Source organism: Neovison vison, chromosome 6, assembly GCF_020171115.1.
Source record: "Neovison vison isolate M4711 chromosome 6, ASM_NN_V1, whole genome shotgun sequence".
Taxonomy (NCBI): Eukaryota; Metazoa; Chordata; class Mammalia; order Carnivora; family Mustelidae; genus Neogale; species Neogale vison.
Genome location: NC_058096.1, coordinates 81,782,571 through 81,808,347, shown reverse-complemented (window position 1 = coordinate 81,808,347; position 25,777 = coordinate 81,782,571). Strand labels below are relative to the sequence as shown.

The 25,777-nt window shown below is 38.6% G+C and overlaps 1 protein-coding gene across 3 annotated transcripts in view; it reads right to left on the bottom strand.

Annotated features, from left to right (window-relative positions):
• KCNAB1 (potassium voltage-gated channel subfamily A regulatory beta subunit 1) overlaps positions 1–25,777 on the bottom strand; it is a 403,134-nt gene that overhangs the window by 45,100 nt on the left and 332,257 nt on the right. For all 3 annotated transcript variants that reach the window (XM_044251653.1, XM_044251654.1, XM_044251655.1), the window contains exon 8: positions 15,793–15,879. In XM_044251653.1, the coding sequence (XP_044107588.1) occupies positions 15,793–15,879 (87 nt within the window). The remainder of the gene's footprint in view (positions 1–15,792; positions 15,880–25,777) is intronic.

Below are 25,777 nucleotides of genomic sequence, written 5' to 3'. Positions count from 1 at the left end.
GAAAGTATTATATATAAACCTAATTATATAACCTATATATAAAACCTATTATCTAAAAACCAAATACTAACCACAAATAAAAAACTACTAATAAATATGCAAAGAATAAAGAGAAAGAAACTCAAATATATCACTAAAGAAAACAGTAAACTATGAAAGAAAGGATCAGAGAAAATCTTCAGAAACAACCACAAAACAATAAAATGGCAATAAATACATATATATCAATAATTACTTCAAATGTTAATGGATTAAATGCTCCAATCAAAAGATATAGGTGACAGAATGGGTAGAAAAATAAGACCCATCTATTTGCTGTGCATAAGAGACTCATTTTAGATCTAAAGACACCTGCAGGTTGAAAGTGAGAAGATGAACATTATGCAAATGGGTATCAAAAGAAAGCAAGAACAGCAATACTTATATTGAACAAAACAGACCTTAAAACAAAGACAAAACAGATAATAGCAATTTAAAACAAAGACAAAACAAAAACAGCAATACTTATATTGAACAAAACAGACTTTAAAACAAAGACAAAACAGACTTTAAAACAAGAGACAAAGGACACTATATAATCATAAAGGGGATAGTTCAATAAAAAGATAAAATAATCAGAAATATTTATGCAGTCAACAAAGGAGCACCCAAATACACAAAACAGTTAATAACAAACATAAAAGAACTAATCAATATAAATACAGTAATAATAGAGGACTTCAACACCCCAGTTACATCAATAGACACATCATCTAAATAGAAAATCAACAAGGAAACAATGGCTTTGAATGACACACTGGACCAGATGGAACTAACAGATATATTCAGAACATTCCATCCTAAAACAGCAGAATACACATTCTTTTCATGTGCATGCTGAACATTCTCCAGAACAGATCACATATTAGACCACAAAACAAGCCTCAACAAATTCCAAAAGGTCATAGTCATACCATGCATTTTTTCTGACCACCACCCTATGAAACTAGAAGTCAATACAACATCTGCAAAGACCACAAATACCTGGAGGTTAAATAATCTGCTACTAAACAATGAATGGGTCAACCAGGAAATCAAAGAAGTTAAAAAGTACATGGAAACCAATGAAAATGAAAACATCAATCAAAATCTCTGGGATACCGTAAAAGCAGTTCTAAGAGGGATGTTTATAGCAATACAGGCCCAAGTCAAGAAACAAGAAAAATCTCAAGCTGACAATCTAACCTTTTATGTAAAGGAGCTAGAAAAAGAACAACGAATGAAGCCTAAAGACATCAGGAGGAAGCAAATAATAAAAATTAGAGCAGAAATAAATGTTATAGAAACTAAAACCAATGGAACAGGTCAATGAAACCAGGATCTGGTTCTTTGGGAAAAAAAATCAATAAAATTGATAAACCTCTAGATAGACATATCAAGAAAAAAAGAAGGACCCAAATAAAATCACAAGTGAGAGAGGAGAAATCATCACCAAAAACCACAGAAATACAAAGGACTATAAGAGAATATTATGAAAAACTATATGCCAATAAATTGGACAACCTAGAAGAGAGGGATAAATTCCTAGGAACATAGAACCTTCCAAAACTGAAACAGTAAGAAATTGAACTTTTGAACAGACTGACTCCCAGCAAAGGAACTGAGTCAGTAATAAAGAAATGCCCAACAAACAAAAGTGCAGGACCAGATTATTTGACAGGTGAATTCTACCAATCACTTAAAGAAGAGTTAATACCTATTCTTGTCAAATTCTTCCAAAAGCAGAAAAGGAAAACCTACGAATCCATTCTCTGAGGCCAACATTACCCTGATACCAAAACAGGTAAAGATACACAACAAGAGACCTACAGGCCAATAACTCTGATGAACACAGATGAAAAAATCCTCAAGAAAATATTAGCAAACTGAATCCTACATTAAAAAAAAAAAAATCATTCTCCATGATCAAGTGGGATTTATTCCTGGGTTGCAAGAGTGGTTTAATATTTGCAAATCAATCAATATGATACATCACATCAATTAGAAAAAGGATAAGAACCATATGATCATTTCAATAGATGCAGAAAAAACATTTGAGAAAGTACAACAAAGTAAATTTAGAGGAACATACCTCAATGTAATAAAGTAAAAATAAGTAAGAATAATTAAGTAAATAAGTAAAAAATAATTAAGTAAAAAGAATAAGTAAAAATAAATGTAAAATATGAAATCAATATACAGAAATCTGTTGCATTTCTATATACCAGTAATGAAGCAGAAGAAAGAGAACTTAAGAATACTCTCACTTACATTTGCACCCAAAATAGTAAGATATCTAAGAATAAGCCTAACCAAAAAGGTGAAAGACTTGTACTCTGAGAACTATAAAATACTGATGAAAGAAACTGAAGATGACACAAAGAAATGCAAAGACATTCCATGCTCATGGATTAGAAGAACAAACATTGTTACAGTATCTATGCTACCCAAAGCCATGAACACATTTAATGGAATCTCTATTAAAATACTAACAGCATTTTTCATATAACTAGAACAAACAATCCTAAAATTTGTATGGAACCAGAAAAGATCTCGAATAGCCAGAGCAATCTTGAAAAAGAAAAGCAAAGCTGGAGGCATCACAATTTCAGACTTCAAGTTACATTACAAAACTATAGTAATCAAAATAGTAGGGTACTGGCACAAAAATAGTCATATAGATCAATGGAACACAATAGAAAAATCCAGAAATAAACCCACAACTATATGGTTAATTAATCTTCAACAAAGCAGGAAAGAATATCTAATGGGAGAAAGATAGTCTCTTCAACAAATGTGTTGGGAAAACTGGACAACAACATGCAGAAGAATGAAACTGGACCATTTTCTTTTACCATACACAAAAATAAATTCAAAATGGACTAAAGACCTAAATATGAGACCTGAAACCATAAAAAATCCTAGAAGGGAACACAGGCAATAACTTCTTTGACATAAGCCATAGCAACCTTTTTCTAGATATGTCACCTTTGGCAAGGGAAACAAAAGCAAAAATAAATTATTGGGACAATACAAAAATAAAAAGCTTCTGCACTGTGAAGGAAACCATCAACAAAACTAAAAGGCAGAAGGAGAATATATTTGCAAATGATATATCAAGTAAGGGCTTCGTATCCAAAATATATAAAGAACTTGTACAACTCAACATCCAAAAACCAAAAAATCCAATTTAAAAATCGGCATAAGACATGAACAGACATTTCCCCCAAAGAAGACCTCCAAATGGCCAACAGACACATAAAAAGACGCTCATCATAACTTATCAGGGAAAGCAAATCAAAACCACAATGAGATATCACCTCACATCTGTCAGAATGGCTAAAGTCAACAAAACAATTAACAAGTGTTGGTGAGGATGTGGAAAAAGGGACCTTCGTGCACTTTTGGTGGGGATGCAAACTGGTGCAGCCACTTTGGGAAACAGTATGGAGGTTTCTCAAAAAATTTAGAGTAGAACTACCTTATGATCCAGCAATCACATTGCTGGGTATATGCCTAAAGAATAAAAAAACACTAATTCAAAGGGATACATGCACCACTATGTTTATAGCAGCATTATCTACAATAACCAAGATCTGGAAGCAGCCCAAGTGTCTGCTGATAGATGAATGGATAAAGAAGATGTGATCTCTCTCTCTCTATAATAGGATATTATTCAGCCATTAAAAAAGAATGGTATCTTGCCATTTCAATGACATGGATGGCACTAGAGAGTATAATGTTAAGTGAGAAAAGTCAGAGAAAGACAAATACCATATGATTTCACTGATATGTGGAATTTAAGAAACAAAACAAATGAGCAAAGGGAAAAAAAGAGAGAGAGAAACCAAGAACCAGATTCTTAACACTAGAGAACAAACTAATGGTTACCAGAGAGGTGGGGGCATGGGTAAAATAGGTGATGGGGATTAAATTAAGAAGCAGGGCGAGCATGGGGTGACTAAAATAAAGCTTAAAAAAGGAGTAATAACTAAAAGATATTGAGCACTTTATGTACTATCCACTGTGTTTTATAATTATTATACCATGTAATCTGTACTAACACCTGCTGATGCGTTGTCTTTGATACTAGAGATGATGACAAACAGAACCAGAAATTCCTATTAACTTTCTTAAAGCACAGGATTTCTAAAAGTTCTCTCAAGACAGAGAGCTGCCTATCCATTTTCAAAGTCCTTGCATTGTTCACTATATCACAATGACCTACGATTGCTTTCAGTTCGATTTTCAATGTCATATGCGCAAGAGGGCTTTGGTCTTCAAATCTTGACTGTATGAAAAACTGCAATGGGATGTAATAATACTGGAACTGGAAAAATGATTTGGATTTTGCTGATGTAGTAGAAAAAAATTAGTTTTGATTTTAAAATAAGACGTTAATTTGAAAAAAAACATCATGAAAAAAACTCACTTCCTTCTCAAAAACAAACACACAACAATAAAAACAATGAAATGCGATTAAATGACATTTTAGGGAACAGGAGGAATCTGGCTTGCATGTTAGATCACAGTGGTGGATTAATGGTAAAGTTCTTGAGGGTGCTGCTTGTGTTATGTTTGTATGGAAGAATGCCTTGGTCTCAGGAGACAGAAGTATATACGGGCAAAATGTCATAATGAGAGGAAGAAGGAAATAGAGGCAAAATACAGCACAATTTGGTGAATTGAAGTGAAGAATACTGGGTATTTATTTTTTCAACTTTTCCATAGGTTTTTAATTTCTCAAAATAAAACACTGCGGAAAAAAAACAAAACAAAACAAAACCCAGGAACTAGCTCTTCTGCAAGTAGACAAATAGATATTTGGCACCTCACTTTGAAATTTCTTTTCAATCATGTCTTAGTGCCTGGTTGAAACATCAGTTATGATGCCTTGTTATGCATCTGCATTCCTAAAATTATAAATTTATGTAACAACAACAACCACCTCAAAATATTCATACACTGCCATTTATGAAACATTTCCACTTGTATTACCTCCTGTTATCCTCACAACAATCCTGGAAATGGCCTGGAGAGGTCACGTTTTCCTTCTTGCCATTTTCCAAGTGAAAAACGGAGAAGCAGGAAGTCTGAGCACCTCAACCACATTCTTGCCCCTAAGACTAGCACCCTCTTCCTCTGGTTACAGACCCCATTTTTTTTTTTTTTTAAGATTTATTTATTTATTTGACAGATCACCAGTAGGCAGAGAGGCAGGCAGAGAGAGAGGAGGAAGCAGGCTCCCTGCGGAGCAGAGAGCCAGATGCGGTGCTCGATCCCAGGACCCTGGGATCATGACCTGAGCCGAAGGCAGAGGCTTTAACCCACTGAGCCACCCAGGCGCCCCCCCATATTTTTTCACATCACATTTTCAACACCCTGAGGGGGCAGGTGGGTTAACAAAGCCATTTACTCTCACATTACTTCAGGGTTTTTTTTCCCCAGAAAGGAAGAGGAAGACTTAAGGGTCTTTGTTTACTTACATGGTCTGAGAATGCCAGATTAGGAAGGACATGGGTGCCCCACTCACCCCCTTGAAGCAGCACGCGGCCAAAGCCTGTGTGAAATGCTGCTCAGTGACGGGTGGCTGGAACCCACAGCCCCACCGGCCTGGGCTGGGGCACTGGATAATTCTAGACCCCAAACCCTCCCCATGTCCCTATGAATCAGCTGCCTCACAACAAGGAACTGAGGGAGAGGAACTCCCCTAAGACTGAGCTGACATCCCCTCAGAATATGGAGGTAATTCTTGTCACAGCTCCAGGAAGATGACAAAGCACACAGAAGGAAGTTCAATGAGTCACAAACCCCCAGCTCCGGAATACTAAGCAGTTCGGTCTCCACCTGACAGCTGGGGTACGCGGAAGCCATGTCTGTTTTCTCTCCAGTCCCCTCTCCCTTCCTTGACTAAAAACAACTTAAGGAAAAAAGAACACCAACAAGTTGCCCTTTCTGAGCTTGGTAAGGGCCACAGATTTGTGGCGAGGAGGTACAATTGGCCCCCAGACACGTGGCCCACGTTCTCTTTGTGGATCTTCCTAAGGATAGGGGTTGTATCTCCTTTGCCTTCACTTAAGTCACAAAGAAAGGGCAGAGAAGGGGAGACGACAGAGGAAGCAGCTAAACTGCATAGAATATAAGCATACTCTTCTCCAGTATCTTCCCTTCTAACCAGGGCTTCATGAAATGAGGCTGAGAATCTCTGATATCCCAAGAAAGTACAACATACCATACAAGATAATCGCAAATAATTTGGGATGTAATTTTCTTTAACACCAATGCATCACATATTTTCTGCAGCCTGGGCACTCTTAATTTCTCAGTATGCTCTAGCAAAGGTACTTTTCGTAAAGCTCCTGTTCTGTGGAACACAGGTGAGAAAGATAATTTGTTACCTGGGGCTCCGAGGTGGGGCCGGGGGGAGCTCTGTTAACTCTGGACAACTTTTCGATGCCGCTAGAAGACTGCACGTCTGAAGCAAAATGTCACCAACTAAGAGCAGTGACCTCCGTAGCATGCCTTTGCTGTGCTGCTTAAGATAATTTACTCCTGCTCAACAAAGTAAGAGAAATAAGGAGGATACATAGAACTGGGTAGAGAAACAAGTAGCTCGTGAGACACAGGCAGAATTCACATAATGTATATGGCATGACTCAGTGGATTAGTAACCTCTGAGTCATGGTAGCCATAGATAAAGTAGGAAATGTGTGTGTGCGTGCTGAGTACAGAGGTGGAAGGATGGAAAATGTGATATTCACAATGCATCCAATGTGTGTGAGCCCAGACATTCAAGGTGTACTAAATATACATGAGATGCATGAAGACTCAAAGTCTTAAATCAGCCCCTGATTGGTGATCCCATTCTGGCTTTGAAAATCCTGTGCACAAGAAATGCAAAGAGTCCATGGCTGTGCCTCAGGCTACCTGGCAAGCTACAAGTAATGGCCAGGTGAATTTGGCCTTGAGGCTTTCCAAGAGAGCAAGTGTATGATTGACTCAGGCAATGTGTGTCTACTGAGCGTCCCTGCCCAAAGCTTGAATCTGATCATATAACTGCACCCCCACAGGGAAGGCCAACGTGGCAGAGAGAGAAAACAGGCCGTACAAACACTGTGCCCCAAGATTCAGGTCATTGGATCCCTCCACCGGCTTATACTCTATCCTAATTGTTTTAATCACCCCTATCGCTCTCCTCTGGCTTCTCACTATGTATTTTACATGACTTAATAAGCAATGTGATTCATGTATATTAATTTGTTGTGTGAGTCTTTGTGTTTTAGGACCTCTAGGATTGCCTGGTAGTGGACTTGGAGGCTACTAGGACATCAAGGTCATTCCCCACATGACAAATTTGCAGCAGGACCATGCACACAGCAGCAATGAAAAAGGATAGCTTTGAATTTAATTGCTGTGTACTAAGCAACATTGTATGCATTTTGTGTATATCATTCTAAAAAAAACTTTATAATAGCCCTATAAAGTAGAAATTAATACTTAACATTTTATAGATAAGGAAACTTATCTGTAAAGATAAGAGAGATCAGGGGCACCTGCGTGGCTCAGTGGGTTAAGCCTCTGCCTTTGGCTCAGGTTATGATCCCAGGGTCCTGGGACTGAGCCCTACAACGGGCTCTCTGCTCAGCAGGGAGCCTGCTACCCTTCCTCTCTCTGCCTGCCTCTCTGCATACTTGGATTACTGTCAAATAAATAAATAAAATCTTAAAAAAAAAAGGATAAGAGAGATCAAATAATGTGTCTAAAATGACACAACTGGGAAGAAATAGATGATGTGAGTTAGGGTCTGACTCCAAAGTTATACTCTTCCCATTTTGGGGGAGGCCAGGCTATTCCCTCATATCCTTCTCAGACCTCCCTTGGACACCCTCTCTAAAATCTACCCCCCATACTTCCATCCTTCTCCTAGGACCCATTTTTTTCTTCATATCATTATTACCATCTAATGTAACTTTCTTACTAACTTATTGCCTGAGTCCTCCACAAGAACATAATATCTGTGAAGCAGGGTGTTTGCCTAATTTATTAACTTCTGCTTCTCCCAGTGCACAGAAAAGTGCTTAGTGCACAGTGGATATTCAATGAATTTCAACTGAATGAATGAGTAGATCCTATTATTGAATTTTTTCTAGATATACTTTTGAAAATAAGATCACAGTCTCAAGATTGCCTTTCTACTGAACAGATGAACCCTGGAAAATCTACGATTACGCTAATTGTAAAGGACATGGAGGACTTCAGAACAATATTGCAGGGAGAAACGATAGGCTTTTAGAAAATCCCACTGCCAAGACTGTGCCTTGATTTCCAAGTGGTCTCACTGAAGACCCTGGTTGCCTCGGCAGCCTGACCACCTCTATTTTCTTTTCATCACATTATAATTTCAGGACTTTGGATTTCTCCCATGGTCGCTTCTAAGAAGAAATGCAGAAAAAAGTGGAGTTTTACATGTATGTGCATTATACAGTGCCTTCTAGAACCGGGCCTTGTTTGCCTCCTGAACCCACCTTGCTAACTCATTCAGAAGTCATGTTCTGTGCTGCTGCCCTGCGCAGGTGACGATCATGAGCCTCAGTGGGGTAGTAACTGCCCTGGGTGTACAGTCTAATAAGTGATAAAGCCAGGATTTGAAGCTGCGTCCCCCATCTAAGGTCCTCCAGTCTACTTTGCAGAAAGAACTGTCTCAGTGAGGAGGAGGCCCACAGTGAGCAGCAACATGAGATTTTCTACAAAACCATATCAATGGAATACTATGCAGCCATCAAAAGAAACGAAATCTTGCCATTTGCGACAACATGGATGGAACTAGAGCGTATCATGCTTAGCGAAATAAGTCAAGCGGAGAAAGACAACTATCATATGATCTCCCTGATATGAGGGAGTGGTGATGCAACATGGGGGCTTAAGTGGGTAGGAGAAGAATCCATGAAACAAGATGGGATAGGGAGGGAGACAAACCATAAGTGACTCTTAATCTCACGAAACAAACTGTGGGTTGCGGGGGGGAGGGGGGTTGGGAGAAGGGGGGTAGGCTTATGGACATTGGGGAGGGTATGTGCTTTTGGGTAAATTGGAAGGGGAGATGAACCATGAGAGACTATGGACTCTGAAAAACAATCTGAGGGGTTTGAAGTGGCGGGGGGGTGGGAGGTTGGGGTACCAGGTGGTGGGTATTATAGAGGGCACAGCTTGCATGGAGCACTGGGTGTGGTGAAAAAATAATGAATACTGTTTTTCTGAAAATAAATAAATTGGAAAAAAATAAAATAAATAAAATGTAGTTGAAAAAAAAAAAAAAAAACATATCAGAGACAAAGTGAATCCAACCATCCCCAAGGCTGTTTCTTAGAATGGATGAAAGAAATTTCTCTTTTTGTTAAATGACTTGTTGTTTTGTAATGTATAAGACATCATCTGACTAGGTCTAAAGAAGCAGTCTAATTTTTGGTGAATTTGCAGTAAAAATGCAAATAAAACTGATTTAATAAAATTGGAAGACTGGAAGACTTTTTTTTTTTTCCACAGGGTTGGTAGGTTTTGGCTCATCTTCTTGGATATGAAAATCATTTTCTCCAAATTAATTTCTTGAAAACTCAGCTGTCCCGGTCTTTCGGACCAGAAGGCTAAATTGATCTGATGGGCACTAGAGGCTCTCAGGAGCATCCTGGCCAGGGTCATGAATGAAATGCATTAGATAATTTTAATTTGATATAGGAATCCTCAGGGGCAGCTGAACTGCCAAAGAATCATCCCTCCATTCATTTCTACTCATTTAGGTATCAGTCAGTTTTCTGGAGAAAGACCTGGCATCCTGGAAATTACTGCCAGCCACCTGTCCTCAACATCACCCAGAAATATGTTGAACCAGATCAGGGACCAGAATGTTGGTAGATATTAGGAAACCAAAATAGGTTTTCAAGTACAGAAAAATAAAGTTGGATCTATTTAACTTTAGAGCTTCACTCATGCAGTTGCTCAACTCTTGTTCACTTATTCATCCCTTCGTTCATCCGTCTGTCTACCCACCCACCCACACAATAAGTATTTACTGAGCACCTACTATGTATCTGGTGCTCTGCTGTACTGGAGATACAGCCTGCAGATCTGCATGTGACCAAATTCAGTTGTCAGTAGCCATATGAGGCTATAAAGCATTTGAAATGTGGCTGATTCAGATTCAGATGTGCTATAAGTATGAAAAGCACAACAGATTTCAAAGACTTAGAGTGAAAAAAACCCTCATTAATAATTTTGATATTGATTATATGTTAAAATGATATATTTTATATATTGGGTTAAATTGAAAAAATATATATGTATTTTTAAAAGATTTTTTTATTTTTCAGTAATCCCTACACCCAGTGTGGGTCTTGAACTTACAACACTGAGATCAGAGTTGCATGCTCTGAGGCAGCCAGTCGCCCCTAAAATATATTTTTACAGTTATTTTTGTCTGTTTCTTTTTACCTTTTGAATGTAATTAATAGAAAATTCAAAATACACATATGACTTTATAACATTCATTGCTGCTAATGACTATTTGCATATTCCTTCCTGCTATTATTATGTCTTGGGGGAAAGGTTGAGAGTGTCTTACAGGGAAGTTAACACAAATGCAGAGCGATGATCCATTGTGCTTAGGTGATATTTCTAGGTTTTAGGTCATTAAATTTTCGTTCTGAAAACTTTGCTTTGGATACTAAATATCCAGGGCCAGTGTTGTGAAACTGAAAAACATGGAGAAAATTGGGGATGCTGCAATGTTTGTTACTTTCTGGTATTTTCTGAGCTGTCATTGGATATCCTAAATTCATGACTCTCCATGGATTCCTGCTTACATGTGGAGACACCAAACAAGATGGCTCAGAAGGAAGTAAATACTTACAGGATGGGCTATTTGACATGATGATATTGTGGGAACTAAGTAAAGCTAACTTCGATCTTGTGTGTCTTATTTAAAGAAGACATCTGGGGGTACCTGGGTGGCTCTGCTGGTTAAGCATCGGTCTTCAGCTCAGGTCATGATCCCGGGGTCCTGGGATCAAGCCCCGCATCGGCTCCTGGCTCGCTGGGGACCCTCCTTCTCCCTCTGCCTCTGCCCCTGTGTGTGTGATTTCTCTCTCCCTGTTAAATAAATAAAGTCTTGAAAAAAAAAATAAAAAGGACATCTGTGTTGTTTATGTCTGCATTGACCTGCTAGCAGGAAAAATAAATAAAAAATTTGGATTGTCATTAGGTTGGGAATAACACCTAATGACGAAGGGAGTGTGTGAGATTAACTAGTTTTGGCAAAAAAGCTCTAAATAAAAGTTAGAAGGCTGAATTCCAAATGTTTTTTAAATTAAAATTTGATTTCCTTTAAAAATCATCATCTTTTCAGATCAACATATTGGTGGGATTTCTTTTCTCCTTTCCAAAAAGCTATGCAAACAAAAACATTTCCCCTCTTTTTTTCTATTATTCACAAGTAGTATATGGTTTGCAGACTCCTTTCTTGCCCTCTAGTCATGGTCATCACTTCCTTTCTGGGACAATGAGAAGATTATAGAGAGAGAAATTAGCCTGACACTTGGAAAAGACAGAAAACTAAACCACAAAATGCCTAGTCCAGGTCCTCAGACACATGAATGCTCCATGTCTCTCCCTGTCTAGCATGACTCACACTGGAACGAGGTTTCTTTTGTCTAATGAACTCAAGAGAAGATTCTGAAATACACGCTGGGATTTATGGAAATACATTTAGAATACGAGTAGCATAGAGCGCAAGGAACTGTCAGTGACTCTACTGGTAAGAACACAGCAGCATAAGAAAGAAGAAAGGGGATACCGGGCTGATATTTTTTTTTCTGGGATTGGAACACATGGCATTGATGCCAGATATTGTAGCAGAGACAGATGGCATGGCAGATGCTGGGAAAGAAAAATGACTTACTACTAGGTGAACCAGAAAAAATAAACAAGGAGGGCAGAGGGGAAAAAGTATAAGAGTTCCCCTCTGTTGTCAGGAACATTGTCCCATGCTGCAAATGTAATTGCATCGCATAGGCTTGTAGATTGCAAATTAAGTGCCTTAACCACTTTCTCCACAGACAGCACATTTGGAATTATAGCTATTCTCTCAGGAGGACTCCTTTTTGTCTATTGTTTTTCCAAGGAAGGAGGGAAGAAAACAACTAATTGGATACATGATGCCTACATAAGATGAAGAAGATGTTACTGCTATCTTTTTCTGGCTCAGTTTGTTGCTATAGGATAAGTAGAAACTGAATGAAATTCATCTTGGTTTATTTTAGAAGCGTTCCCAATTAACATCCTTTCAAGGTGCAAATCAAATGAATGGGGTTGGCATTTTAATAAACTTAAATCAAAGTTGTTTAAAACATGTCCTAGAAAGCTGGGCTGGGCTCTCTCAATAGGTCCCTGGAGTTTAAAACAGGTGCCTCACCAAAATTATAGCTAAGCATGTATTGTGGCTCGACAGAGTTGACAGGAGTGGTTGAAACCAATAAAAATGATTTTTAAATGCTAAGGGTCTAATATGAGCTACCCAGACACACACATGCAGTACAGTGCCAACATACGTAGACTGAATCTATGAAAATTCATCACCATGCACTTGGCTGCCACTGTTGGATCACTTACATTAAACAGGAATGGATGTAATCAAGCCTAAAATTGCCAATGTGAGTTGCTGAAATAAAGAAAAGTATGTGAATGATATTAAGGGTTTTCTGGCCATTGCAGAAAGAAAAAAAGGAGGGTATGGGGAGCTGGGCAAGCTTCCAGTGATGATTTTGTCACTATATTTGCAGAGGAAATTGAAAACTAATTAAAGACTGTAGAGTGGGGCCCCTGGGTGGCTCAGTGGGTTAAAGCCTCTGCCTTCGGCTCAGGTCATGATCCCAGGGTCCTGGGATCCAGGCCCACATTGGGCTCTTTGCTCAGCAGGAAGCCTGCTTCCTCCTCTCTCTCTGCCTGCCTCTCTGCCTACTTGTGCTCTCTCTGTCAAATAAATAAATAAAATCTTAAAAAAAAAAGACTATAGAGTCACATTGACTAACAAATAACTACTATATGTTTTGGAAGGGGAATTCTGATATATATAATATTTATTTTCTGTACTGTTTTTAGAAATACTAATAGCCCTCTAAGGTAGACTCCATTGCACATGTACAACCTTCACTCACACGCAACTCATGGCTTAGAAACTCATTGCAAAATGAATCTCAGTAACAACATGGAATCCAGAAATAGCTTAGATACCATATTCTTCCATTTTTAGGGGAGCAAATGCACCCAAGGCCTCCCGGCAATCCCTGTCTGGTTCTCATTGTCTTCTTATCTCCTATTTCTTCTTCTCTCTATTGCCCAGATCAGTGTTGCCCTCTGCTACAGTCAAGTGGAAGTCACTAAATGCCGAGACTAAGTTTCCAGAGACTTGGATCACACCGGCATCTCCACCGGTCCCACCTGGGAACAAACAAGTATACTGAGTTTGAGGATACACATTTTCTGAAAGTTGGGGAGAAATAACAGGGAAGGGATTTCAGTCTGGAACAAATCCGACTTAATGAATTTCTGTGGTGTTTCCACGTTAAATCCCTCCAGAGGAATAAGACTTCGAGCTTGATGGGCCAGCTAGGAGTGGGTCCCTTCTGGTGGAGGGTGGGGAGAACTGAGTACATTCCAGCATGAAGGGGTAGACGGTGGCAGAGCTACAAAAATGCCATGTTCCTTGATCTTATCATCAAGTGCAAACTTCTATTGTTTGGCCTCCTTCCTTAGACTTCTGGACTTGGACAGCACCTCTTGACAACATAGCTTGAGAAAATGTTCTGCTTTGTGGAATTACTATATGAGAAACTCAGAGAAAACTAACATATTCTCCAATTCTAGCAAAGGCTGGACAATGCTGCAGTTACAAATTCTATCAGGTAGCAATCTTATGTTGTTAATGTTGTTTGTTTGTTTGTTTGTTTAGCACTATGAAGCTCCCTTCTACTAAATTTCAACCCATAATCAGTGTTCACACAACAAACACCATTATTTTGTCAATATCACATAGCTTAGAGCTTAGATCCTAATTGAGAATATCCTACTTCTGTAGGTATATCATGCAGATTACAATGTTTTCTGTTTGAGAGAGTCCTGCATTGTATCTCTAAAATTAGACATTGGGGAGGATGCACAAAATGGATAAAATGAAAAAAAAAAAAAAAGACCCGGGAAAATCCCAATGTTTTTCTATCCTGTACGTGGTATAATCACAAAGGATTCTTTTCCAAAGAGGAAAATAGTGGCACTGAGGCACTTAAAATGGGAAGCAATTTCAGTTTCACAGTCCCCACCAAATGGCATTGTATTTAACACTTTTGTTCATCAGATAGTTTCAGTGTTCTCTTTGAACATGTCATTGAGGAAAATGTGACATCATATTATCCTTGCAATAAGGACTTCATACACTAATAAGATGTTTATGACTGCTTTATGAAATACCTATTCTTTGCCTTGATAAAAATATGCATTTTTATGTCATTTCTATGGATAATTCTTATTATGAATTTCCAACACTGATATTGCACTATGATAAACTCCTGATTTACTCAGAGTCAAGAAAGTAGAAAACTCTAAGAGGAAGTTAGATATGTAAATATATATATTTTTAACATTTCTCTGTAGTTAACAGATAAATGGCAAGGAAAATAACTTCCGTATTTTGGGGGGAGGGTCAGGAGTGCAACCTACAGAAAAATTCGTATAAACTTTCATACATACAATCATTTGTAACTTCTATAACCTCTATAACCCTATAGCAAAAATAAACCTTTATAGAACCTGATTTATTACGAGATCCTAGACCACCTTTTGAATCATCAGGGACAAATTTATCTTCAGTGTAATTTTGAATAGTAAATAGAATTTGTCCTATTCTAATTCTTTGAAAATGTGTAACTGTATGTCGTATTATAAGCCTCAAATGACCAGAACATTGTTTTTTCCTCCTATGCCCCAAATATCTTTGTTCGTTTTCCCCTCAGGTAAGTCTAATCTATAAGACTGTACATCTCAACTAGAACATTCTAATATATCCTCCTAAATGATCTTCATCCTCAATCACCTTAGGTAGACTCCATAAATAAATGCAAGTTGAAGAAAATTTCGTTTTAGGAACATTCTCAATGTTCCCACAGAAGAGACCTGACTATTGTCCTCAAATAGTTGTAACAGAAAGGGAATAAAATATTGCAGCTTCCTGAGAATCAAAACCCAAATTGCAATGAAGAGTCTCATTTTGAAGTAGTCACTCCTAGAAAACCTCCATTCACAGTACCACTTAGAACCTGTTACCACAGATCGGAAGCTAATCAAACTTAGTCATTACAAAAGAGGAAGATCATCAAGGGACTTCCTCCAAAATAACGATGGCTGGGTTATAAACTCCCCTTCCAATTAATTTTATTGTTTCAGTTGATGAAATTGCAGAAGTGAAATGAACCTGGAAAAAGTGAGCACTGTAGCCAGCAGAAGCCACAGTCCCAATGCCTGGGAATACTTCAGAAATGAATGAAGAAGCCAGATGCAGAGCTCTGGCCTTGAGGGTAAATGCTGAGTCCAAGAGACATCGATGGGAAAGGTTTCCATTTTCCCCATTCAATCAAATCAGTCTGAATATATTTCATTTCCTACTGTTAGTGAAATAAGTCATCCAGTTAGAATCAATAACTCTAGAGTCTTTTATCCAATTTCTTCACTCACCTTCCATGGGGGTGTTGCTGTCCGGTCGATTGGCAAAGACCACATCCACGTACTCGAGCTGTAGCCTCTGGAGGGAGCCCTTCAATCCTGGGAACAGAGGCAGGAAAAATCCAAAAAGTACAAATGTAAACACTATTAGAAACAGTTAAAGTGTAAGAGACTCAACTCTAGGAAACAAACTGAGGGTTGCTGGAAGGGAGATGGGTGGGGGAATGGGGTAACTGGAGGATGGGCATTCCGGAGGTCACATGATTTGATGAGTACTGGGTGTTATATACAACTGCCAAATCTCTGAACTCTATCTCTGAAGCTTATAATACATCGTATGTTAACTGAATTAAAATAAAATAAAATAAAAAGAAATAGTAAAAGTTTGGTTTCCTTCAAAAATTTACTTAAAAAAAAAAGCACAGTATCAGTTTCAAAAAGACATTGAATACAATGATGTATTAATTGGCCCCTAGAGCCTTTAAACAATATATCAAAGACTGACTTGAATCTCAACAAAAACAAGTCTTATAGGGTGGCGTAGTTCGGTTAAGTGTCTGACTCTTGGTTTCAGCTCAGGTCATGATCTCAGGGTAGTGACCTTAGGGTTATGAGATGGAGCCCTGCATCAGGCTCCACACTAAGCTTGGAGTCAGCTTACGATGCTCTCTCTCCCCCTCTGCCGCTCCTTCTCTCTCTCCCTCTGCCCCGGCCCCCTGCTCTTTCTCTTCCTCTCTTTAAAAATAAACAAATCTTTTTAAAAAAGAAAAGTCTTATAACTTTCTCGATAGTTTTACTACTCCTACCCCACCAGAAAAATATACTCAGCAAAGCTCGTTCACAGTGACTCATCTGTTGCAATATCCAGGAGCCAAGTTTAGAATAAAAAGTGGCCTAAGAGTTTAACTACTTCATGAAAACTGCAAATCACTTTCATGTTATGAATGACTTAATGGGCTTACAGTGGGATGGGATATATTTATTGCTCATCAAAAACATTAAAATGGTATAAATCAGAAATAAATGACTGCCAAGGCCATCTTCATGTACACACGGGTTGTAACAGGAATAAAAGGGTTGGCAAATGAAGATCTTGCTTAACCTTTTACTAATTGAAACAAAGTTTGAAGAACCTTAAATATAGCTGAGCTCTACCATTTCTATTATTCCCTGTTCTTTGGGGGAAAAAACGAAAACAGAAGCTATAAAGACTTAGATAATATAAAGGAGAGAGTGAGAACTTAAAAAAAAAAGTCTGAAACCAATAATATAAATTTTAGCCCTACCATCTGGTCACATTCCTGTGAGTACTCCGAGAAAAAAAAAAAAAAAGATTTAATTTCAGTAAAATTAATACTTCCCTGAAATAGAATGTATTGTATATAATATTATGCAACCAAAAGGATGACAGTTCAAGAATCATTTTATCTCATTTCCATGAGGCACAGCATTTCCTTATCAGCCTATTTAATTCCTCAGGAAGACTGGTGGTTTTTCTCTTTTTATTATAGGCATAAAACTAATTGCATGTTAAATGAGGCTCTTATAAATTTAAATTTGGCTCATTTAAATTTGATTTTTCAAACTGGTTTACCAGCCAGCCACAATTACTTTTCTGACAGGAAAATGAAGTGCTTGGATATAGTTCCGGAAATATTTTTCATTCATTGAAAAAGGATTGTCTGGGACGGTGGCTTGTTAAAAGAAGCATTGATGAAGAGATTAGGGCAGACAGGTGTTATAAGGTCCAGTGCCCGCTCTCAAAAAACTGCAGTGGCTTTTAGGCCTGGGCTATCGCCAGCTCTCTGAAGGGGCAGCTTGAAATTAAATTTATCTTAAAAAGCCCTATGATATGAGCCACTTTTTGGAAGCAATTATATGTACTGGAGGAAGTGAGGAGAGGACAGAATAGCCAAATGGATAATGGGGTAGCGCAGGTTGGGAAGGTTAGAAATCTATACTCTAGTGTGCTATGGGATTCCACTTGGGTTATTTCAACACCACCCCCCCCCCAACCGATTTGGTGACTTAGGTCTCTGATCTGCAGTGGAGATAACAACACACACTACCTTGAGGATCATGCTTCAGGAGAGCAAATAAAACCAGCTTTCAAGCACTTTGTAAAGCACAGTAGTCTACAGAAATGCGGTGATTATCACAGCGATGCTCACATCTGGGAAATTCAGAATGAGAGGCGTCAAAGGCTAAATGCTAAAGATTTCCCGTAGCCCTCCTGGTTTTGGAACCAGGCATTTAGTGAGAGTCCTGGCCCTTCCTGGCGCTGGAAGCAAGTGTCTCCCTTTCTGATGAGGCCTCTCCCTCCAGGGTCTCTTCCAAACAGCTCAGCATGGGCTGAGAGTAACTACGAGGAAAAGCTGCAGCTGGCTCGGCCCCTTTATGGTGCTTGTGGTCAGCCAGGACTGGAGTCATTTACCCTCCCATGCCCTAAGCATGCACTAAATCCCATTCTGATCCCCAAACTGTGCTGGGCTCTGGGCGTGTGAAGATGCACGAACACTGTATGTATCCACAAGGAACAAACAGTGCATGGTGAGAGTGTATTGGGCACAGGCTCATTGTCGAAGGTAGTACTGTGTGCCCATAAGTGATGGCATGCACTCCATATGAAGGTCATTTTCAGTGTAAGTGGTCATTCCAAGCCACTCAATTCTTTCTCGGGAAGGCATTTTTTCCCCTTTGATATTTAGACTGAGATTCAGGTGTATTCGTGTGAAAATATGAGAAATCATTTGTTACATCTCGTCAGCTATACGTTCTGAAATGAAGTAACAGGAGACTGTGCCTCCATGACATCCTGTACCCAGCTTTGAAAATCCCAATCACATCAAGCCTTGAAATCCATCGTGCCAATTCTGGGTTTTACGCTCTGTGAGATGGCAAAGCATCGGTGTGGGACTGGGACGTGAGGAGTTAAACAGGGGAAATGACATCGGATTTCCATTTTGAGCTGGTCACGGGTCTGCTCAAGATGACTTGGAGGAGGCAAGAGTGAAAGCGGGGAGGGAGGCCAGGGAGAGGTCACAGTGCTGGGGCAAGTGGGCCAAGTGGGGACGAAGCGTTCAAATTCGGAACAAGTTGTGTAAGTAGATATAAGGGGACTGGCCGGTGTGCAGGATACAGAATGTGGAGGTCAAGGAACCAAGGGTGACTCTCTCAGACTTTTGGCCTGAGAAGTAAAGGGATGGTTACTAAGACAATCAAGTCAGGGGGAAAGCAGACTGGTGGGAGCCCACAGAGGTCGGAGCGGCACCTTCGTCAAGCACACGGAGCTCTTGGCAGTTGGACGGACCAGCCTGGCTTTCAGAGGCGTGGTCTATGTGTAAACGAGGCAAAGGGTTTGGGATCTGGTGTGCTAATCTGGGCTGGCCTGAATGACCTTGCTGACATCTCAGGCTCTTTGGGTCCTGCTTTCCTCATCCTTCCAAAGACAAGCTAGACTGAAACGATCTTTCTTCTTCAATCTTTCATGTGACCACAAACCAAATCAGGCACTCCTGCCCTTTCCCATTTGCATGCCTTAATTGTGCAGAGATAGTTAAATTGTAGCAACATGAAGCCACGTTCAACAAATGTCTCCTTGAAAGTCATTTAGTGTTGGTCTCCAATAAGCAAATAGTTGTGTTCTAGCTCCACTTAGCAATGTTTGTTGAACACTGGCTTGGGGCCAGGTATTGTTTCAAGTTTAAGTAGATGTGCAAAAATGCATTAACCTTGGCTGCAGAGGGGAATCGGGGCCACTAATCATAACCTAAGGCAGGCCACAGGCCCACTGCAGGGAATGCACTTGCTCACAAAACTTCGGACATGAGCCTGTCCCTCAGCACTAACCCAGGGTCAGTTAGAGCGAACACAGGAGAAGCAAGAGAAAAGCCCTCTGTCCTTGAGGAGATGTCTACAAGGTCACTGGCCATTCCTCACAAGTCCACAGGATACTTAATTGTGTTGTGTAAAGAAAATAGCTTTCAAGTGACTACAGAAAAGAGACAAAGTTTTTCTTTTAGGTTCTGAAGATGAACAGGAACTGTTTTGTTCGTAAGGTAAACTTTAATTCAATGTAAACCTACTTCATGGCTTCTAAAGAAATGTGCCCATTCCAGAAGTTAAGCAGGCTGGTGTGGTCAGAGATGGATCAGGGGCTCCGTGTTGCTGCTGAACTGTATAGGAACATGGAAATCAGTAGTCTGGAGATTCTGCGAGGGTTCTCTTCAAACATATTGCGTCCACACTTTTGCTTTCCTTCTGAGCTTGAAAAAAAATGTTGCCTTAAGCGATGGGCACTTTTTCCGTATATAATTTTCTGCCTTCTTCTCGGCAGACCTCTCCGTCATGACTTGAGATATGTCTGCTTATTATTTCTTTAAAATTTATTTGACACAGAGAGAGAGAGAGACAGAGAGACAGAGACAGAGAGCAAGCACAAGCAGGGAAACAGCAGGCAGTGGAGAAGCTGGCTCCCCACTGAGCAAGGAGCCCGATGTGGGGCTCCATTGTAGGACCCTGGGATCATGATCTGAGCCAAAGGCAGCTGCCCAGCTAACTGAGCCACCCAGGTGTCCTGTGTCTGCTTATTTTTTATAAAGACTGCACTGTATTAGAATAAGTCTGTGGCTGCTCTTCCCGTGATGAACCATGGTTACCCTGAGTGGGTGATTTCAGTTTAGTATGAACATGGAACACTGGGAAGGAATTTGTGGTGAAGCCATCTGTTAAGAAATTTCCTTTCTCATTGAAAAAAATCATAAATTATCTTTTTAAAATAAAGGTTCAGAGAAGCTGGGTTTGGCATTTGCCATTCATTAAAAAGGTCTAAGCAGTTTCTCAGATTATTTTCCTCTCCTACTCCTCAAATCAGGATAGTGAGTTTGTGGTTTGGATCACATAACAAAACGGTGATTCACCTGAAGGCCAAATATATACTCAGACACAGCCTTTGCCTATAAAAGCACACACACAGTACACTTTTGTCTTACAGTTTGACTTACCAAACTATTTCTATTCTTTCCTATAAGATACTAAGGAAACTTGATCTGCTAATTTTTTTAAAGATTTTATTTATTTATTTTGATAGAGAAAGAGAGAGCAAGTGCACGATCATAAGTAGGTAAAGGCAGACAGAGAGAGAGGGAAGCAGGCTCCCTGCTGAGCAGGAAGCCCAATGCAGGCCTCGATCCCAGGACCCTGAGATCATGACCTGAGCCAAACGCAGAGGCTTAAACCACTGAGCCACCCAGGTGCCCCTGATCTGCTAAATTTTAACACTTGCAAAAATTGGGACTTAAAGAATGTTTGTGGAATGGCTGAATGAATAGACTTTCAGAGCTAGAGAGGACCTTGGAATTCTAAATGGATACAATAAACCTCCCATTGTGAAATTTCTACCTCCTCCTTGTGAATCCAAGGAACATGTTGTTCCTGACTGGATCTAAGTAAAGGAACTTGGGTTCACTGAAAAGGTCTTTCATCTGATTTTTTTCGAAAGTGCATTATGTACAAGTCAAGTTCATTTTACACTCTGTAAACCAGCTCAGGTGGCCAAGGTCACCGGCACTTAATTGACCTGAACTCTACATGAATTGGACCTCTGTCTTGTCCTCTAAGAACACTTTTTAAATTTAATGTGCGTAAGAATCTCCAATGTTCATTAAGGCTACCTTCATCACAAAACAAGTATCAATGAAACCCAAGGACAATGATTTGTAAACTTCTTCCAACTTTATTTTGGGTCTAGAGCTCTCATGTCTCCTCCGCCCCCCACTTTGTTTTCCTGAAAATTCACTCAATTCCCTAATTTCAGCCTGCCTGGAACTATCCTTTCAACTGATGCTCTTGGACTCGTGAATATCTTTGTCTTTGGCTGAAACTATGAACTACAAAATAAATAGTAACAACATACCTAATAAATAATCCCAATTCTTTAGTCACAGAAATTTGAAATTTTGTGTTAAAGTTTGAATCTGGGTCAGTTTAAATTTCAGCTGAACTGGCCTATCCATCCTGAGAGATCAGCTCCTAAGAGAATTCCTGACTTGTTTAAAGGGACAGAGAATTTAAAGTATTTCTGTTATGTTGTTTGAGGCTTGTAGAAAACTGATTTAGAAGAGAGAATTTTGAAATGATGAGCACACTGGTAAATATTAAAACAATGGAGATTCAGTAAAAAGCACAGCAACTCTGACCATTCTTTTTTTCCTTGATTTTGTGTTCTCCGTTGATTGCTATCCTGAACCATTTCCTGAATCTCTTTTTTTTAATTAATTAGATTAAAAAGAAAAGAGGGGCAAGAACTTTCTAGGCAACACACTGCTGCTTTGTTTTTCTGCTTGATACAACAAGCTTACATGGATTATTTCTTTTTTGGGGAGGGGGTATTTCTCATGGTACATGACTCAAGTCACATAGGCAAGTGCTAGAGCAGGAATGATGACAGTTTTAAGAGACAGGCTGGGTTTTACTTTGCAATATCAAGTTGGACACCAAGGCCTGAGAAGGGATTTTGTTTGGACTGGAATCGGAAAGCTTTTTCTAGTGTTAGAATGCGCTTATTCATTGTGGTGGCCTTAGAATGTTACTTAGTAAAGGGTGTTCTTATCTATGGTATGAAGACTAACAGTTGCACTATTAAAAATGATGATGATAAAGACAAAAATAACATTTATTAAGTGCTTATTACGTGACAGATACTGTGCTCAATGTGAATTATCTAATTTCATTCTCCGTATAGTAGCATTGCAAGAGAGGAATATTTATAGTCCATCAAGGAAATGGAGGTTTAGTGAGGTTAAATAACTTGCACAAAGTCCCCTAGCTCATAAATGACACAGTTGGAACTTGAACCACTCTTTGTTTGGTTTCAAACCCCAGTGTTTACAAACATATTAAGAATCAGTTAATGAGAAATACCAAACTCATCCAAAAACTTTGAACAACCGAATGATATAATTATCACTGTTAAACAATTACATATATGTGAAATATAAATATAAATATATTCTCCAAGATCTGGCTTCAAAACTCTCCATTTTATTCTTAATTTTAAAATTAAAAAAAAAATAATCTCTATGTCCAATGTGGGGCTCAAACTCACAACACCATGATCAAAAGTCACATGCTCTATTGACTGAGCCAGCCAGGTGCCTTCAAATTCTCTATTTTAAATTAAACTAGTGAACACCAAAATTATTTTTTTTTCCAGTGGAAATCTAAGATCTTTCCAAGTTTTCTTTACAGGTTAATAAAGATCTCTAACTTCTAAACTGCAATGACTGGCTTCAAATTCAACATTATCTGGTTTTTTTGTTTGTTTGTTTTTTAAGACTTACTCATTTAATTGAGAGAGAAACAGAGAGTGAGTGAGCATGTAAGCATGGGGAAGTACAGGGGGAGAGGAACAAGCAGACTCTTCCCCTCAGACTCCTGCTGAGCAGGGACAGACTGAGCCTGGGTCCCAGGACCCTGAGATCATGGCCTAAACCAAAGTCAGATGCTTAGCCAAGTCACCCAAGTGCTCCTCAACGTTATCTTTTAGATTAGATTCATGGGGAGGGAAAAAACTTCACAGTGAAATGACAACCTGGAAGAAAATATTTGCAACAAATGGAGCTGACAAAGAGTGAACATTGTTAATACACGAAGAACCCCTGAAAAATTAATGAGATCAAGACACAAAAAACTCAAAAGAAAAATAGCTTAAGAACATGAAGAGTTGGTTCCCAGAAAAAGAAGCACAAAATTATAAAAAGTAGCTCAAACCATTACTAAATAAATGTATAACTAAACAAAATCAGATCATCCATCAGATTGGTATATTCCTCTTTTTTTTTAGATTATTTATTTATTTATTTGACAGAGAGAAATCACAAGTAGATGGAGAGGCAGGCAGAGAGAGAGAGAGAGGGAAGCAGGCTCCCTGCTGAGCAGAGAGCCGGATGCAGGACTCCATCCCAGGACCCTGAGATCATGACCTGAGCCAAAGGCAGTGGCTTAACCCACTGAGCCACCCAGGCACCCCTGGTATATTCCTTTTCAGAAAATAATTTAAAATATGTATTATTCTTTGACCTAATGATGCCATTTCTAGTATCTATCACATTTACATAAGCATGGCCACTTGTATAATTCTTTATAATACTAAAACCAAGAAATAACCTACAAATCATGTGTAGAGTGCATATGTATGTGGGGGTGTGTGTGTCTAAAATTATTTTAATTGCAAAAAAAGTAGGTTTTTTAGGTTAATATGTACAGCTTGATTCCCCTGGTTTCATACTTGTGGTTTTGTACTTATAAGAAAATGTCGATAGAATTATAGATAGATAGATAGATAGGAAGGAGATCAATTTAACTGTGGGGACAAGTTGGGAAGGACATGCCCCAGGTTGTCACACTGTGAAATGAAATGAGGTAAGCTAAGGGAATACTTCTTTATTTTTATTTTTAAAGTTTGTGAGATTAGATAGAGTACATTTCATGTTTTTATTGACTTTTATTTCATAAATGAAACCAGTTTAAAATAAAAAGAAAAAATCATTGGTTTTCATGATTAATTATGAATCTAAGGTTATAAAAATCTTGGATCCATATAGGTCCATTTAACATTTTTCCTTTATTGCAACAGGTACAGGTGGAACATTTTTGTTATATGTAGATAAATAAGAAATACATAAAAATTTCTCCCAATTCTCATAATCCTCCCAGTGAGGTAGAGTACTATTCTATTACATAATGGTTCTAGAAGACCATACTATTTCCTGTTAATTTCTAGTCTCTACAAAGTTTTGAGTGCCATCACAAAAGCAATGGCTCCATGAATCAATAACTGAGTGGTATTTTTTAATAATTTTTTAAAATGTATATAATACTCCTTAAAAACTATCATAGTCTTGAAAACTGTATGCCAATAAAATGGACAACCTAGATGGATTAGATAAATTCCTAGAAACATATAACCTCACAAAACTGAATCAAAAGGAAATAGACAATTTGAATATACCCATTACTAGCAGTGAAATTGAACCAGTAACCGACAAACTCTCAAAAAACAAAAGTCCAGGACCATAGAGTTTCATAGGTAAATTCTATCAAACCTTTAAAGAAAAGTTACTACCTATTCTTTTCAAACTCTTCCAAAAAAAACAGAAGAGGAAGGAAAACTTCCAAATTCATTTTATGAGGCCAGCATTACTCTGATACCAAAACCAGATAAAGACACCACTGAAAAAGAGAACCACAGGCCAATATCCCTGATGAACACAGATGTAAAAATCCTCAAGAAAATATTAGTAAACTGAATCCAACAACACATTAAAAAAAAGTCATTTACCACAATCAAGCAGGATTGATTCCTGGGATGCCAGGGTGGTTCAATATTTGCAAATCAATCAATGTGATGTATCATATCAACAAGAGAAAGGATAGAAAACGTATGATCATTTATAGATGAAGAAAAAGCATTTGACAAAGTACAACATCCATTCATGATAAAAACTCTCAAGGAAATAGGTTTAGAGGGAACATACCTCAACATAATAAAGGCCATATATGAAAAACCCAGAAGTAACATCGACACAATGGTAAAAAATGAGAGTTTTTCTCCTAAGTCCAAGGACAAGACAAGGATGTTCATTCTTATCACTTTTATTCAACACAATACTGGAAATCCTGGCTATGTCACTCAGACAAGAAAAAGGAATTAAAGGCATCTGAATTGGTAAGGAAAAAGTAAAACTGTCAATATTTGTAGATGACATGACCCTATATGTAGAAAACTCTAACGACTCCACCAAAAGCAATGACTAGAATTGAAAAACGAATTCAATAAGGTTTCAGGATACAAAATCCATATACAGAAATCAGTTGCATTTCTATTCAACAATGATGAAGTAGCAGAAAGATAAAAAATTCCATTTACAAATGCACTGAAAATAATAAAGTATCTAGGAATCAATTTAACTAAGGAGATAAAAGGCCTATACCTTGA